At 35.3% G+C, this 18084-nt stretch overlaps 1 protein-coding gene across 3 annotated transcripts in view; it reads left to right on the forward strand.

Annotated features, from left to right (window-relative positions):
* LOC127563929 (pinin-like) overlaps positions 1 to 9945 on the forward strand; it is a 75429-nt gene extending 65484 nt beyond the window's left edge. For all 3 annotated transcript variants that reach the window (XM_052000116.1, XM_052000107.1, XM_052000117.1), the window contains 8 exons: positions 536 to 568; positions 1784 to 1816; positions 3034 to 3066; positions 4290 to 4322; positions 5464 to 5508; positions 6324 to 6374; positions 8049 to 8094; positions 9588 to 9945. In XM_052000116.1, coding sequence (XP_051856076.1) covers positions 536 to 568; positions 1784 to 1816; positions 3034 to 3066; positions 4290 to 4322; positions 5464 to 5508; positions 6324 to 6374; positions 8049 to 8074 — 254 coding nt within the window. In that variant the 3' untranslated portion in view covers positions 8075 to 8094; positions 9588 to 9945. The remainder of the gene's footprint in view (positions 1 to 535; positions 569 to 1783; positions 1817 to 3033; positions 3067 to 4289; positions 4323 to 5463; positions 5509 to 6323; positions 6375 to 8048; positions 8095 to 9587) is intronic.
* Positions 9946 to 18084: the final 8139 nt, after the last annotated feature.

An 18084-nucleotide genomic window follows, 5' to 3' on the forward strand; every position in this document is an offset into this window, starting at 1 on the left:
TACACAGTAAGTTCAACATGAATGTATTTACCCCATTTAATTTTTTTTTCAGACTGACTTTTGGTATAATGAATAAAAAAAGCTCAAAACCCATCTCTACTCCTTGTACACTAACTAAGGTTTTTAGGTCCCTTTCATGTATTTGTTTTTGCTTTATATTTCCTTCAGTAAGAGTTGAAGGTTGTTTTACAACGTGTTCTGACTTTTTTGTTTTATTTGATTTTGAAGAGAATTTATTGTCAGTGACCAGGTCTAGGATAATCCTGCTTACGTCATGTTATGCTCACTGGGGTTTTCTCCTCCAGCTTTGATTAGAGGAATTGACTCCAGCTATTTATTTCCTCCATGTCCCCTGAACCTCCTTCTTTCAACTCTGCTTCCAGAATTATTTTTGAGTCTCTCCACATGCTATTCTGTATCCCCTTCTATCTTAGGCCATTGGTATCTTCCCCAATGTGACCTACTAGTATTATCATGAATCTAAAAAGGTCAAATCAAAATGCACTTATTTTGCCTTTCCATTTTTTTTTGTCAGATAACTTCATCTATCCACATCCACGGCCACAAAGTAAGTTCAAATTGACTCTACTTCCTCCCATTTTAGCTGTCTTCAAACTTGACTTTTACTGTTATGGACAGGAAATACCCCAACCTCTCCTTAGATTCTAGTGTTTTTAGATCCCTTTAATCTATCTTCTGTTGTTCTATCTGTCCTTCAGTAAGAGTTGAAGTTTTTCATAGTATTTTCAAACATTTTCTTTATTATATTTGATTACTATAAATATGTTTTATTTTTCACATATGCCTAGGAATTTCTTTCTAAATTCTGACCTCTCTATGTTGCCATTGAAATGTCTGAGTCTCCATATCCGTAATCAGATGCAGCAGAGAGAAACTGTATAGGACCATGCTGGGGGACTAGCCCCATGTGCACAAGACATATGCAATGTCTTGAGAAGTAGATAGGACCGAATCTGATGACAACTTTTCTAGGTTCCTTTGGAACTTGTAAATAATTAGTGAAATGGAAGCTAAGATTTCTCTGGAATCAGAAAGAGGCAGAGCAGGCAAGTCTTATCATTTATTAGGATTTTCTATTTCTCCAGAAAAATTCCAAAGTCACCTTCCCATTTTCTCAGTAACTCCTAAATTATGATGGTCCCATTTATATGCATTATGTATATAAACATATATACATATACACATCCCAATAGCTTTGATGTTCAGTCCTCCTATGCTTTTCCCAGATGTTCTCCATTGGTGTTTGTATTCATCAATAATAGTATCTGCCAAATATATCTTTCAAAGGTAGTTCAGCACCTTGAACAGGGTCCACTGATGACTGCAAGGGGATGTATGTCCAGGGTGATGCATTAAAGTTGGGTAGACTCCTGCAAAGAATCCAGGGACATTTCAACCCCTGAATCTTCTGGTGGTTTTTAAGTGTGCTGGGTATAATAACTATACACCACATATCAGAGAAGAGACTTTATTGCCAGTGGCCAGGTCTGGGATAATGCTGCCCATGTCATGTTATGCTCACTGGGGTTTTCTCCTGCACCTTATAGGAATTGACTTCAACTATTTGTTTTCTCCATGTCTCCTGAACCTCTTCCCTTCAACTCCATTTCCAGATTTTTTTGGTCTCTTCACATGCTATTCTATATCCTTTTCCATCTTAGATCATTGGTATCTTCCCCAATGTGACCTACTAGTATTATCATGAATCTAAAAAGGTCAAATCAAAATGCACTTATTTTGCCTTTCCATTTTTTTTTGTCAGATAACTTCATCTATCCACATCCACGGCCACAAAGTAAGTTCAAATTGACTCTACTTCCTCCCACTTTAGCTGTCTTCAAACTTGACTTTTACTGTTATGGACAGGAAATACCCCAACCTCTCCTTAGATTCTAGTGTTTTAGAACCCTTTAATCTATCTTCTGTTGTTCTATCTGTCCTTCAGTAAGAGTTGAAGTTTTTCATAGTATTTTCAAACATTTTCTTTATTGTATTTGGTTACTATAAATATGTTTTATTTTTCACATATGCCTAGGAATTTCTATTCTAAATTCTGACCTCTCTATGTTGCCATTGAAATGTCTGAGTCTCCATATCCGTAATCAGATGCAGCAGAGAGAAACTGTATAGGACCATGCTGGGGGACTAGCCCCATGTGCACAAGACATATGCAATGTCTTGAGAAGTAGATAGGACCGAATCTGATGACAACTTTTCTAGGTTCCTTTGGAACTTGTAAATAATTAGTGAAATGGAAGTTAAGATTTCTCTGGAATCAGAAAGAGGCAGAGCAGGCAAGTCTTATCATTTATTAGGATTTTCTATTTCTCCAGAAAAATTCCAAAGTCACCTTCCCATTTTCTCAGTAACTCCTAAATTATGATGGTCCCATTTATATGCATTATGTATATAAACATATATACATATACACATCCCAATAGCTTTGATGTTCAGTCCTCCTATGCTTTTCCCAGATGTGCTCCATTGGTGTTTGTATTCATCAATAATAGTATCTGCCAAATATATCTTTCAAAGGTAGTTCAGCACCTTGAACAGGGTCCACTGATGACTGCAAGGGGATGTATGTCCAGGGTGATGCATTAAAGTTGGGTAGACTCCTGCAAAGAATCCAGGGACATTTCAACCCCTGAATCTTCTGGTGGTTTTTAAGTGTGCTGGGTATAATAACTATACACCACATATCAGAGAAGAGACTTTATTGCCAGTGGCCAGGTCTGGGATAATGCTGCCTATGTCATGTTATGCTCACTGGAGTTTTCTCCTGCATCTTATAGGAATTGACTTCAACTATTTGTTTTCTCCATGTCTCCTGAACCTCTTCCCTTCAACTCCATTTCCAGATTTTTTTTTGGTCTCTTCACATGCTATTCTATATCCTTTTCCATCTTAGATCATTGGTATCTTCCCCAATGTGACCTACTAGTATTATCATGAATCTAAAAAGGTCAAATCAAAATGCACTTATTTTGCCTTTCCATTTTTTTTTGTCAGATAACTTCATCTATCCACATCCACGGCCACAAAGTAAGTTCAAATTGACTCTACTTCCTCCCACTTTAGCTGTCTTCAAACTTGACTTTTACTGTTATGGACAGGAAATACCCCAACCTCTCCTTAGATTCTAGTGTTTTTAGATCCCTTTAATCTATCTTCTGTTGTTCTATCTGTCCTTCAGTAAGAGTTGAAGTTTTTCATAGTATTTTCAAACATTTTCTTTATTGTATTTGATTACTATAAATATGTTTTATTTTTCACATATGCCTAGGAATTTCTATTCTAAATTCTGACCTCTCTATGTTGCCATTGAAATGTCTGAGTCTCCATATCCGTAATCAGATGCAGCAGAGAGAAACTGTATAGGACCATGCTGGGGGACTAGCCCCATGTGCACAAGACATATGCAATGTCTTGAGAAGTAGATAGGACCGAATCTGATGACAACTTTTCTAGGTTCCTTTGGAACTTGTAAATAATTAGTGAAATGGAAGTTAAGATTTCTCTGGAATCAGAAAGAGGCAGAGCAGGCAAGTCTCATCATTTATTAGGATTTTTTATTTCTCCAGAAAAATTCCAATGTCACCTTCCCATTTTCACAGTAACTCCTAAATTATGATGGTCCCATTTATATGCATTATGTATATAAACATATATACATATATATACAAACACATCCCAATAGCTTTGATGTTCAGTCCTCCTATGCTTTTCCCAGATGTGCTCCATTGGTGTTCGTATTCATCAATAATAGTACCTGCCAAATATATCTTTTAAAGGTACTTCAGCACCTTGAACAGAGTCCACTGATGGCTGCAAGGGGATGTATGTCCAGGGTGATGCATTAAAGTTGGGTAGACTCCTGCAAAGAATCCAGGGACATTTCAACCCCTGAATCTTCTGGTGGTTTTTAAGTGTGGTGGGTATAACTATACACCACATATCAGAGAAGAGACTTTATTGCCAGTGGCCAGGTCTGGGATAATGCTGCCCATGTCATGTTATGCTCACTGGGGTTTTCTCCTGCACCTTATAGGAATTGACTTCAACTATTTGTTTTCTCCATGTCTCCTGAACCTCTTCCCTTCAACTCCATTTCCAGAATTTTTTTTGGTCTCTTCACATGCTGTTCTATATCCTTTTCCATCTTAGATCATTGGTATCTTCCCCAATGTGACCTACTAGTGTTATCATGAATCTAAAAAGGTCAAATAAAAATGCACTTATTTTGCCTTTCCATTTTTTTTTGTCAGATAACTTCATCTATCCACATCCACGGCCACAAAGTAAGTTCAAATTGACTCTACTTCCTCCCACTTTAGCTATCTTCAAACTTGACTTTTACTGTTATGGACAGGAAATACCCCAACCTCTCCTTAGAGTCTAGTGTTTTCAGATCCTGTAATCTATCTTCTTTTGTTCTGTCCTTCAGTAAGAATTGAAGTTTTTCATAATATTTTCAAACATTTTCTTTATTGTATTTGATTACTATAAATATGTTTTATTTTTCACATATGCCTGGCAATTTCCATTCGCAATTCTGATCTCTCTACTGCTACCATTAAAACTTCTCCATTTCCATTTCCATCACCAAGTACACTAGAAATAAAGTTTATAGGCCCCTTCTGGGAGACTAGTAAAATATACAATGTCTACAGTATTAGATATCAGTACTGAGCGTTGGCTCTGATATCTCTAGATGTCTTTGGAGCTCCTAAATGATTAATGATATAGAAGATAAGATTTTTCTGGAGTCAGAAAGAGGTAGAGGAGTTGAGTCTGATCATTGATTAGGATACTCTATCCTCTCCTGAAGGATTGCAAAATTAACTTTCCATTTCCCCAGTAACTTCTAGTTTCTGTCATTTTATATTCCAATAACTTTGCTTTTTAGTCCCTCTATATTTTTTCCAAATGCCCTACATTGCTCTTTATATTCATCCATAACAGTATCTGTTTTCTTTGAAACATGATTCAGTACCTTGAGCAGAGTCCAAGGGGATGTTTGTCCTGCATGATGGACTAGGGTTGGGTGGACTCCTGCAAAAAGTCCAGGTACATTTTAAACCTGAATCTTCTGGGGGGTTTTTAATTGTGTTGGGCACAACTGTACACCACACATTGGACAACAGAATTTGTTGTCAGTGGTCAGACTTGATATACTCCTTGGTACAACACTCAAGGCATCCTTTCACTTTATATCCTGGTATACTCACAAGGGTTTTCTCCTTCAGTGTGAATTCTAGGAATTGATCTCAGTTGTGTATTTCCTCTGTGTCCTATATCTGGTCCCTTTTACTTCATTTCTAGGATTTTATTGCCATCTCATACCATTAATATTTCCCTCTATATCCTTCCAGTGTCATCATGAATCTGAAAGGGTCAGTAACAGAAATGGACTTATTTTGTGTCATTATTTTTCCTCAGATAACTATTTTGATCTGAATTCGGCAGGGGAATGCTTTAGAAGAGGTAAGTTCAATTTGACTCTTCCCCCTACATTTACTTTTCTTCAGACTGATTTTTTTAAATGGTCAAGAAAGGCTCCAAACCCATCTCTATTTCTTGGATTCTAACTAAGGTTTTTAGGTGCCTTTCAAGTATCTGCCTTTGCTCTATTTGTACTTCATTTAGAGTTGAAGTTCTTTAATAGTACTTACAGGTCTTTTCATTATACCCTTTATCTTCTATGAATAACTTTTATTTCTTCTGTATGATTACCTTTCTGTCTTCTAAATTCTGACCTCTCCACTATTACAAATGAAACCCCCTTAGTCTGCCTGCCCACTCTGTCCTCTCTGTCACATCCAGCAAAGAGGGAGTATTTATGTATAGGGTGCTGCTGTAGGGCTAGCAAATTACACTATGCCTTGGGATTTGGACATTTGGACTGAGGCTGGTTCTCATTTCTGTGGGTTCCTTTGGCCTTGTCAATGATAAATTCTCAATTAATGTGAAAGCATAGAAATATGAAGATTTTTCTGTAAGCAGAAATTGGCAGCAGAGGCTGGTCTGAATTTCATAAGGATAGATGCACTATTCTATCCTCTCTAAAAAATCCCAAATTTTAACTTCAATATTTGAGGTAGATTAATATGCTTATTCTCTCCTCTAATAGCCTGAGTATCATACCTACCACTAAGTTCCCAACTTTGCCATTCTCAGTCCATATGCCAATCTGAGCCCAATTCCAATCTCAGACTAGCATTACTCTTAGTGTTACCATTGGGCCAGGAGTTTACAGATGATAATGTGCTCATTTTTTTAAATGAAATTTTCCTTTTTAGTGAATTATGGCTTTGTTAATCTGCCTTTCACAACACAATCAAACCGTCATGGTAAGTTAACTTGACCCTTTGATTGACTCTTTACCGTTTTTGTTAATATTGTAATTTGTAATATTGTACAAGAATAAATATAGATTTATTTTCATTCTTTTAATTCCAGTGAAGATTTCTGAGGTCTCTTTCAGTTCTCTTTCTTTTCATTATTATTTGTTCTCTATAAAAGCCTTCAGTTTTTCATAATATCTTTGATTATTCTTTTCATACCTTTTGACTTCTGCAAAGATCCTTTACTTTCATGTCCATGTGCCATATATTCAGAAATCTCCACTGTTACTGCTGAGAGAGCCTGCATGGGTGCCTAATAGGGATCTCATTGTTTTCATGTATGGAATCCAACTTTAGAGATATTTTTATCTGGACTATTTCTGTATATGATTCTTCTTAGTTTTGGAAACTTGAAAATGATTAACTCATAATTACTGAAAATACAGGGAAACACTGAGTCTTATATCCAAAGGTCACATGAAGTTTTAGCTAAGAATTCTCCATAATGAGAATTTTCTAGATCCATCACAACACTTGACAAATTATGGCCTTTCATATTTGAAGGCCCATTGTTTTCTTTCTATTGGTTTTATTTCATCCCTTTCTAAGGAAGGAATATTAAATTATATTTTACACAGGGAATATTCTTGAAATGGCTTGACTCAGTTGTTCAGTATTAAAGAACCCATTATTTCACAAAGTCCTTTGCTTTGGAAATGTTTGAGGGATACTTTTGTATGTCTCATTTGTTTCTATAATGACTCTCCAAAACTGGTTCCCAGTAGAATATTTCCTAATAAGAAAGAATCAAAATTAAACAAAGCAACCCAGCTTAAGGGCAAAATCTGTCTCTTAGAGTTAAGCATTTATTTACATAAAAACAGGAACTTTGTTGACTTTCTGGCAAGTTTGAAGTCATACCATTCATGAAGTCATGAGGTGTTTACCTTTTGAAATCTTTCATTTGCTATTTTTTGTCATTGTTTTTGACATTGTAGGAATTGTTTTCAGTTCTAGTTTTACTTTCTGTCAGTACAGGCAAGTTTTTAACTAAACATCCTCTGTATTGTGTCCAAAATATATATTGTTTTTTTATACCCTCTGTCTGATGTATAAATGACCATTGTTTTGATGGTTTATAGGTTCTTCATTTAGATTTATTTTTCCAGTCATTTTACTGCAATCAAATGTGATTGCAATAGTATAACTATTCTCTATTTTTATGTAAGACTCAAGATAGAAAAATGAGAGTACATAGTTTTTCAAACAAAAAGAAGATCATGAAAATCTAGCCAGTGTTCCATTCCAATCGATCCCTGAACTTGTACTGACAGATGTATTTTTGAGTTTTTCATAGGTGTCAGGCAACATCAACACTCCTTTTTGAGATTATATAAGGCGTGATCATGTCTAATTCCACTGAGTTCTACCTCATCATCCTGCTGAAGATGTTCTTAAAAACCTCAAATTAATTTTGCTTCCACTCTGAATCTTCATGTCATGACTTGCAAGATTCAGTCATTCTGTCAGAGCTGTAAATATCAGTTTCCCCATTATCCTCTTCTCTCAAGGATTCAATTGTGGCCCCGTTTTTGATAATGAAAACTGAGGAACTCTCATTTTCATTTTAGTAGAAATTGTATTTCCTTAAGTCTTATCTTTGCATTTTCTTCTTTCTAGCCTGCAGTATTTGCTCTCACTTCTAAAAGCTTAACAACTTCACCAGGTAAGATGTACAGATCTCTTCAGATTCCCCCTTCTGTTTCTGCTCTAGATGATTTGCAAACCACTAAGTAAGGATCCTCTAAAGAACAGCTACTTCCCTGTCTACTCTAAGAGTTATCTGCAGACCAACAGAATAGAAATAAGAAGAAAGCCCCAGTACTGAAAATATTCACAGAGAATATTTTAAATGGTCATTTCATATCCTTATGATTTGTATTGGAAACCCTGTGTCTATCTTAGTTTCTGGTATAGAGCAAGTGCTTAAAAGTGCTTGAAAATTTAAATAATGTTATTTTTTCTATCATATTAGAGTCATTTTACAGCTTTAAAAGGAAAGGACATTGAAAGTGTGCCTTTATATCTTCCTGTGAGTTCTGGTCTGGATTTTAAAAATTTCTCCATTTCCTACCTCAGAGTGAGGAGATGACAAATCCCTCACGTCTCACTGAGTCTAGTTTTGCACTCTACCCACTGCTCTCTTTTTCCAAGTGAATGCAGTGTTATACCTGCACAGGATTGATAATGCTATATGAGGAAATTTCATGGAGACCTCTCCTTTCAACTTTGAGTTAGACAAAAGTCCTGAGGAAGCTGCTTGTTGGCGATCACATTGGTTGCATGGCTGAGTTATATGGAAAATGAAAAGAAAGGACGTTTGGATAACAATAATGGTTGGCCAGCCAATGATAACTCTGAGTAATATGGGGAAATGAGAAAAACTATCTTTGGTGGTTCCCCCATTTATTGCAAACTTTCTTTTTTGGCAGTAAATAGTAATTTCTCAGGACCAAATATTGTGCCCTCAAGGTCTTTGTGAGAAAAAATTCTACTTTCTGAGGAAAGAATTTGTTAATAAATGATTTCACACTTAAGTACAAATTACAGAGAAAGCTAAGTTGCAGGCAAGCTGCTACTCAGGGGATATGTATTTTATCTAAAGTATGAAAAGTCTGAAGAAAGGACTGAAAGTAATATGTAAGCCAATTTGGGAGGTATTCCTTGGGGGACAAAAGAGGTTTCTTTATATGAGGGGAGCTTTGGCGCATCCCTCAAATCATAAGATAATGATTGAGGCTGACTTAATGCTAGGCAGAAGACAACCTATGTATTCCTTATGATCCTCCAATACTTGTCAGGCCTGATTCTTTGGATCTGATGCAACTATATGATCAGTGTGGGCATAGTGATGTGGGGAGTTGCATCTAACAGGCTGGTGAAATGGAATAATGTTCTAAGTTTGCTGAAGAAATGCATCTCTAGCTTTCTATTCTCACTTTCATTTGTGACATTGCCACTCTTTTCAGATCTTCAGGTTCTTTCTCCCTGCACAGAAATAAGGAATGTCTTACTCAACTCTACATAATTTCATCATGATCAATCAAAAACAATTTTGAATTTGAAGTAAAGAATGCTACTCAAAGGGAGATCAAAGGAAATACCTCCTTTAACTCTCAGATACCCAACATCTTACCTCTGATTTCTTTCTCATTTTAGAAAGTGAAGCCAAATCAGTCTTACCATTCTGAGAATTGGAGCCTCTACCCCTCGATAAGAATTCCAGCAGATGCTGAATTTCAGAACAGACCCATTTCTACAGGATTGCACATAAGATGATAGTATCATGGATTCAGAACCAGAAGTATGTGCAAACCCATCAATATCAGTTGAGAAGTTTTGCTTAGCTCACCGTCTTGGAGAAGAATGAATCATTTTTCAAGCTCTGGTTCAGTCCATTTCTTCCTCCATTTCAGAGGCTGCTGAATTCCAGCTCCAGTTTCCCAATGTGGTCTCACAAGACAATCTTCTCAGTCCACACTAGCCCTCAAATTTTGTTGTCTTGTGCTGATTTTGATTTCAATGTTATCTCATTAACAATAAATATTCTATTCTTTGAGATTGGCTTTTCTTTATTATCTCTACCTAGCGGTCTTCTGCTGGACTCCATAGAGGGCATAGTAAGAGTAGGTCTTCCTGTCTCTCAGTCCAAAAATTCATCTCCCAGTTATTTTGGGATGTTGGATTTCCAGCCCAAACTTAGGGAATATGCACCATTTGATCCTCAGTGCTGGATCCTTAGGATTAGTTCTGGCTTTGGGTCTTTTACATGGCATTTTAATGAGTCTGGATCTACATGTGTGGGAGTATATTGGTACCAGATCTTGTGTATCTGCATCAATTGTGGAAGAAAAACAATCATCTTCTGTGACTGTTGTGTATGGTGAATCACTTTCCATTCTATTGAAGACTAAATACCCTCTAGCTTGGGGATTTGCCCTCTCCCTCTAGCCTGCCTTCCCCTCCATCCAAGAAAAAGGAAGGGAATCTAACATTCTACCCAAATTCTGCAAGTGTCTAGAGTGACAAGTTGGGGAGAAAAACTTGTTAGAAACTGGCAACTCTTCCCATATAATTTTCTTCACACAGTCTCTCTTCCTTCAGTGACTGGAAGAGAAGTTGGCATTTCACATTTTCTCTCTCAAAGTGAGAATCCAGAAGAACCCAGATTTCTCCCTTCTCTTTCACCAACTCTACCCATCTCTCCATCAAGAAGGAGAGAATCTCATATAATTTGATCAATCAAGTCAAATGTTACACATGCAACATGGGATTTTCCTGACCACCTTCTTTATTGGGACAAACTACATTCCCCAAGTCACAAACTGACTAGAATACTGCTGAAACATTATGAAGCACTTCTAAAATTTAAACTATTAAACCTGACATTTAATCCAAAGCTGTATCCTAAGAATCTCAGCTGGCCCATACATAGCTGAAAATAGATAGCAAAACTATAACAGGGAGGTACTTCAGCCTTCTCCTCTCAGAACTAGATAAATCTAACCAAAAAATAAATAAGTCAAGGAAATGAATAGAATCTTAGATATTTGCAGAGAATTAAATGAGAATACAAAAGAATACACTTTTACCTAAATGTTTCATAGTCATTTTTAAAATAATTAGTCATAAATTAGGGGATAAAACTTTGTAGTGAAGTGCAGAAAAATAAAAAAATTAAATGTATATTTTTCAAATAATTTAAAAGTATTTAATAAGGACCATAGAAACAGATGAAAAGTTATTAGGAGTCTAAGTGATCTAATCTTAAAGACTGAGTGAGTTAAAGCATCAATCATAGAAATAATAAATAATTTTATTTTTAATGGTAATAATAAGACAACACACCAAAACCTGAGATGCAGAAAAACAGAGAATTATATATGTCAACATCCTTGAGTATGCAATTTGAAAAACAAACTAGAAAAATAAAAAATTTTTAAATCTCAAACACCAACTTGGAAATTCTAATTGTTAAAGATGAGAGTACCAAAATGATATATAAGAAAAATATTGAATTAATAAATAAAATTAGATGTTCCCCCCAAAAAACAAAATAAGCTATTTGTTAGCACTTTTAAAAAAAGACAGTAGATATTACTTTATATATATGGTACTTTTTATTTTAATATAGTGTTTTTGTTTACCTCTTTTAATTAAATCCATTTAAACTTTAATTTTGTTTTCAGTAATCTTATATTGTCTCTCATAATTCTGTTTTCCACATTATTTGTTTTTCTAACAATATAATTCACAATTTCATCTATTTTTACATTCTTTCAATTTTCATATTATTTTGGTGTCTTGTTAAGTCAGTAATTTCCCCTTGCCCAGTTCTTATTTTTAAGGAGTCATTTTCTTCTGCTATTTTTTGTATCTCATTTTCCAATTGGTTGGCTTTCTTTTCATAATTTTCATTATTTTCTTGCATTACATTTATATTTTTTCTACTTCTTTTATTTCATTTTAAAAATTCTTTTAAAACTCTTCCAGGAACTTTTTTTAGCTTGTGACCATTTTATATTTTTCTTTGAAGTAGAAGTAGCTGTTTTAACTTCAATGTCTTCTGCTGAGTAGAACTCAGATCTTCTTTATTACCAAACTAGCTATCTCTGGTTGTTGGATTTTTCTCTTTTTTCTCACTATTTTTAGCAGCTTATTTCTTGGCTATTACCTTTATGTTAGAATTAGACACTAGTCCCAAGGAGTGAAGGGTAATGTTTTAAGCTTCAGGGTTTTTTTTTTCCCTGCTGTTGTTTGAGCTCTAGTTGGGAGTCTGACCATCCATATTCCTCTCTACCTCTGAGTAGTGACTTAGGTTGAACAACTGTTTATGCCAAATTTACATTACTTCAGTGACATTGTCACCACACACTATTCTTCCTGTGGTCTCTTCCATGGCTGCAAGCTTCAACTCACTCCTCTGCTCTGGAACCAAAACTAGGGACATCGCTCTCCTTCAAGTTAGCACAGCCAGCAAGGACCTTCCCACACCTCTGCAAGTATACTTACCTGTGTGTACCTGCTGTTCCTCACCAACTGCCACAGCCTGAAATTGCATCTGGTTAGTGTATCTGGACCCAGAGTCAACATCAGTGGAGGACCCTGCAATCTTCCTCTGATCAGCTAATCTTCCCCCTTCCCTACCATTGTGGCATGAAAGTTCATGAAACTGAGGCTGCTGCTCATGTAACAGCTTCCAGGGCTTGCTGCTTGCTGCTTGTTAATTTACCACTATCTGCCCTGGGGTATCTGAAATTTTATCAGGCCAGACCACTACCCAGAGAGGTCAGATGTTTCCTAAAGTCCTCCCAAGTTGTCTTAGGTTGAACAACTGTTTATGCCAAATTTACATTATTGTTGTCACTCTAAAGTTCACTTCGATGCATCATTTTAAATTATTTCTTGGGGGAATTTGGGAGGATCAGATAATTTTCTTCCTTATTCTATCATCTTCCCAGAATTCTCTAGTGCTATTAAATTCGGAATTAAAAACATATGCATACTTTTTAATCATAAAAAAGAGAGCAAAGAATTTTCTCGCATCCTCCCCAGTCCCTGCTAATTCTTTCTTAGATCTCTACTCAGGCACATAATGTAGCATGTATTCAGAGATGTCTTAACCTCACTTAACTCCATTTCTACTCACAGGTTTGGAGAGAACAGGGGAAAGAACAAGAAATACCAATGCACATAGATCACCAGAAAATCAAAGACAGAGGGAAAGGTAAATTTATAATAGTACTTCCTGTGTTTGAAAAGAACTAGAAACAAGATTGAGAAGTATCTGAACAAATTCTCTTACATGAATATCCTGAAATATCATTGCTCTATAAGTCATAACAAATATGGGAGACTTCCAGAAACAGGAAATTTTGTATGACCTGAAATAAAAAAAAAGTAAGCAGAACCAAGAAAACAATTCAAGCAAAGAGCTATAATAATGTCAAGATAATCAACAAGGAAAGGCATCCAAAGCCTTGATTTCAGAGGCCTGGTCATGAATTATGTCTCCCTATATTTAGCAAAGAGGTGGAGAACTTCATATATTGTAAGACAGGGTCAATACATTGCTTAGTTAGGCAGAACTTATCTTTTCTTTTTGACATGGAAGCATTTTGTGAAGTATAAGAATATGTTCCAAAATGGTGGCTTGTGTTCATAACAATATTTTCAAAAGGCATTTTAAAACTAAGTTATAGTTACAAAAATAAGATGAGAGAAAAGCAGGAATGAAACAGAATTCTGATACCTTCTTTTTTCTATCAGAAAAAGAAAATGCTTGGATAGCTTTAAAGGCAAAGTCTGTCTATAAGATATTTTTTTTTGCATCTAGACAGAGGAGGGAATGATGGAATCAAGAATAGCCCGACAGCAATATGGTAACTAGGAATTTTGCCCAGCCTGGTTGATAAATAGATTATTTAACCTAAATCCTGTGGAAGAGTTCTGAGAATGCTAAAGGCAACTTGTCTCCTACTGCACAGGTACATGACTGATTAAGATATACACCGTGAGCAATCCTATGCCTGGTACAGGCAAGGTTGGTTCTATGCCCTTCTGGTGTCATCCACATAGAGAGCAAAATTGGAAAAGTCTCTCCTACCCATGAATAAAAACTGTATAATAGTAACCATCCAGTTTCTTCTGGAGCTAGAAAAGAGGTCTGTTGATCAGTTTACATTCTCCTCTATTCCTTAGAGCCAACACTTTTGTTGGTTCTTTTGTCATAGCTGATACCATCTTCATACTCTAAAATATAATGAGTCCAATGGTGCCCATTCTTCTTTGCTGCCCCCATCACATATCATGCCTAAAACCATGAAAGCAAAGCATTTGTTGTCTCAGTGAGATCCCATCTTAAAGGTCTCTGTGGTTTCTAGCAATGTTGTAGGCACTTACCACTAAGAGAGGAGAAAGTGCAACATCTTCCTTCCTAGTAGAAATTTTAGGTAGATGGAACATGACATACCAGTCAGCTTCAATTGAAATTTAATTGCTTATTCTCTTCTGCTGCAAAGAAAGGATCCTATTCATTTTGGGTGGAGGAGCAATGAGTGGATATGTTGAGAAATGAAGGTGATGTAAAACTAAGTAATTGATGTAATTTGATAAAATAAAAAATAGACTACTCAACATTTTCATATAGAGGTTCTTAATCTGGTATTTAAAAACTCATAAGAGTTTCAAGGATAAATTTTAAGAAATTTGCATAATTGTATTAAAAAATGTATTTTCATTTTCACTAAAAACAAAATGAAATTTAGCATTTTCATCCTTTATTAGTTTTTTTTAAAACAAGATTTTCTTCTAAGAATCTACAGACTTTACCAAATTCCAAGGGGCTGCATGACACACAAAAAGATTAATACCTTTTGTTTTAAAATGTATAAGGCTTGAGCTTGTTATCACTCTCATAATTACTGTGCTGAGGAAGATAGTCACATAAGAGACATAGAAGGCTGGTGTCAAATTCAAAGAGAAATGGATACATTAAACTATAAAGAAGTGTCTCTGTGACATTATGTTGACTTAAGAAGCCACAGAGGACCACATATATATTCTATCTTATTTTTATTGATTTTGTTAAACTATTCCCTCATATTTTATTTTTAAAATTTTAATAATAGTTTTTTATTTTCAAAATATATGCAAAGATAGTTTTCAACATTTACTCATGCATAACCTTGTGTCCAAACTTGTCTCCTTCCCTTTACACCCATCCTCCCTTTAGACAACAACTAATCCACTATATGTTAAACATGTTCAATTCTTCTATACATATTTCCACATTTGTCATGCTGCATAAGAGAAATCAGATCAAACATAAAGAGAAAAAAAGAAGCAAACAACAAAAAAGGCAAAAATACTATGATGTGATCAACATTCAGTTCCCACAGACCTCTTTCTGGGAAAATTGCTATCTCCATCACAAATATATTAGAATTGGTCTAAATCACTTCACTGTTGGAAAGAGCCATGTTCATCAGTGTTGATCATCACATATTATTGTTGTTGCTGTGTACAATGTTCTCTTGGTTCTCCTCACTTCACTGAGCATCAGTTCCTCTAAGTCTCTCCAGCCCTCTCTGAAATCATGCTGTGGATCATTCCTTATGGAACAATAATATCCCATACCATTCATATGCCATAATTTATTCAGCCATTCCCCAAATGATGGAGTTTTTGCCACTACAAAAAAGGCATCTACAAATTTTTTTTCCACATGTGGGTCCTTTCTCTTTTTTTTATTATCTCTTTAAGATACAGACCCATGAGAAACTCTGCTGGATCATAGGATGTCCACAGATTGATAGCCTTTTGAGAATAGTTCCAAATTATTTCCCAGAATATTTGGATCAGTTCACAACTCTACCAACAATGCACCAGTGTCTCAGTTTTCCCACATCTCCGCCAACATTTATCATTATCTTTTCCTAACATCCTAGCCAATCTAAGAGGTGTGTAATGGCACTTCAGAGTAGTCTTAACTTGCATTTCTCTAATCAATAGTGATTTAGAGTATTTTTTCATATGAGTAGATGTAATGGGCCAGAACTCTGGAGAAATATCCTTGAAGCAAGGATTCTTACAACAAGGTCTTAACTCAGTGGAGTTGATAATACAATGGTTATCTAGTTTAGCATGGTGATTAATAGTTCTCTAGTTCTGTATGATTGATCTAATCTTACAACAAATAATGGTTCCCTAGTGATATAATGATTGGCTTACACTCAGTATACTGTAATGATGTAATTGTAATTGAGCATATAAACTGGGACAAACTCAGCCAGAGAAAGAGAAGACTTGACCAGCCTTGTGGTGGCTCTTCTGCCTCCTTCATTTCTCCACTGAAACCAAGACCCATTTGGAGGTCCCCCAGAAAACTAGCCCAGTGCCAGGAGAAGGAGACAGACTGTGAAGAAGACAATGAAGACTTTGGACTTTATCCCTGACTATTTTCATGGTGATTATGCTGCTGAAACCAAGGCTGGTCCTGAGACCTCCAGAAAGCTAAACCAGAACATTACAACTAGAAATAGTTTTAATTTCATCATCTGAAAATGATCTATTCATTTCCTTTGACCATTTAACAACTGGAGAATGATTTGTATTCTTAAGATTTGCATCAATTTTCTATGTATTTAACAAATGAGAACTTTATCAGAACCCTTGGATGTGAAATTTTCCTATTTTTCTGCTTCTCTTCTGATTTTGATTGAATTGGTTTTGTTTGTTCAAAACCTTTTTAATTTATAAGTTCAAAATTATCAATTTTGTATTTCATAATGTTCTCTAGTTCTTCTTTGGTCATAACTTCCTTCCTCTCCACATATCTGAAAAGTAAACTATGCCTTGTTCTCCTAATTTGTTTATAGTATTACCCTTTATATCTAAGTCATGAACCCTTTTAGATCTTATCTTGATATACGGTTTGAGGTGTTGGTCAATGCCATGCTGTTTTCTGTCATACCATTTTCCAATTTCCCCAGAAATTTTTGTCAAACAGTAAGTTCTTATCCTAGAAGGTGGAGTCTTTGGGTTTCTCAAACTCTAGCTTACTCTAGTCACTCAGTTTTGTATCTTGTGTACCTAATCTATTCCATTGATTTAGTATTCTGTTTTTTAGGCAGTACCAAATGATTTTGTTGACCACTCCTTTATAATATAGTTTTTTAAGATCTAGTACAGCTAGCCATCACTAGCATTTTTTTCATTCCTACAAAATTCTTTTTTTGCTCTTCCAGATGAATTTTGTTATTATTATTTCTGGCTCTATAAATAATTTCTTGGCAGTTTGATTGGTATGGCACTGAATAAGTAGATTAATTTAGGTAGAATTGCCATTTTTGTTATATTAGCTCAGACGACCCATGAGCAATTGATATTCTTCCAATTATTAAGATCTAATTTTATTTGTGTGGAAAATGTTCTGAAACTGTGCTCATATAGCTTTATCTTGACAGGAAAATTCCCAAATATTTTATGTTATCTAGTCTTAGACTTACTAGCTATGTGACTCAGCATGTCACTTGACCCTGTTTACCTCAGTTTCCTTATTATAAAATGAACTGGAGAAGAAAATGGCAAGACATTTCAAAATCTTTGCCAAGAAAATCCCCAAATGGGGTCACAAAGAGTCAAATACAGCTGAAATGACTAAGCAAAACAAACCTTGTTTTGGAGCAGAAGGATAAGAAAGGGAGGAAACTGCTATATATTATCCTATTGCACATATACACACATAATCACCTAAATAAACATACACCTTACAAAAGCAAAACAGTTAAAAAGGTAGAAAACTACTGCAACTCAGCCCAGGATCTTTGAAATTATATAGCTTTGGAGAGAACTAACTAAAGAAGCATTTGACAAATTTGACATATTCCTTTAAAATCAAGTCAGTTTATGACAGACTTAGACTAGGAGAAATAAGCTAAGATATCCAATGAAATAATTTTTCACCTTCTAAAAATGGCACTCTAATGCAGAATATTAATTGAAAGATTTATAAAAATTACTTCCTTTAATATTACCTTAAGGAAAATAAAAAGTTTCTTTGTAATGTAACAGTGGTAGAGAATTAACATTTGATGCAATTGTCTTATGTATAAATGTATGTGTGTATGTGTGTGCATGTGTGTGTGCACATGTG

Source organism: Antechinus flavipes, chromosome 5, assembly GCF_016432865.1.
Source record: "Antechinus flavipes isolate AdamAnt ecotype Samford, QLD, Australia chromosome 5, AdamAnt_v2, whole genome shotgun sequence".
NCBI classification, from domain to species: Eukaryota; Metazoa; Chordata; class Mammalia; order Dasyuromorphia; family Dasyuridae; genus Antechinus; species Antechinus flavipes.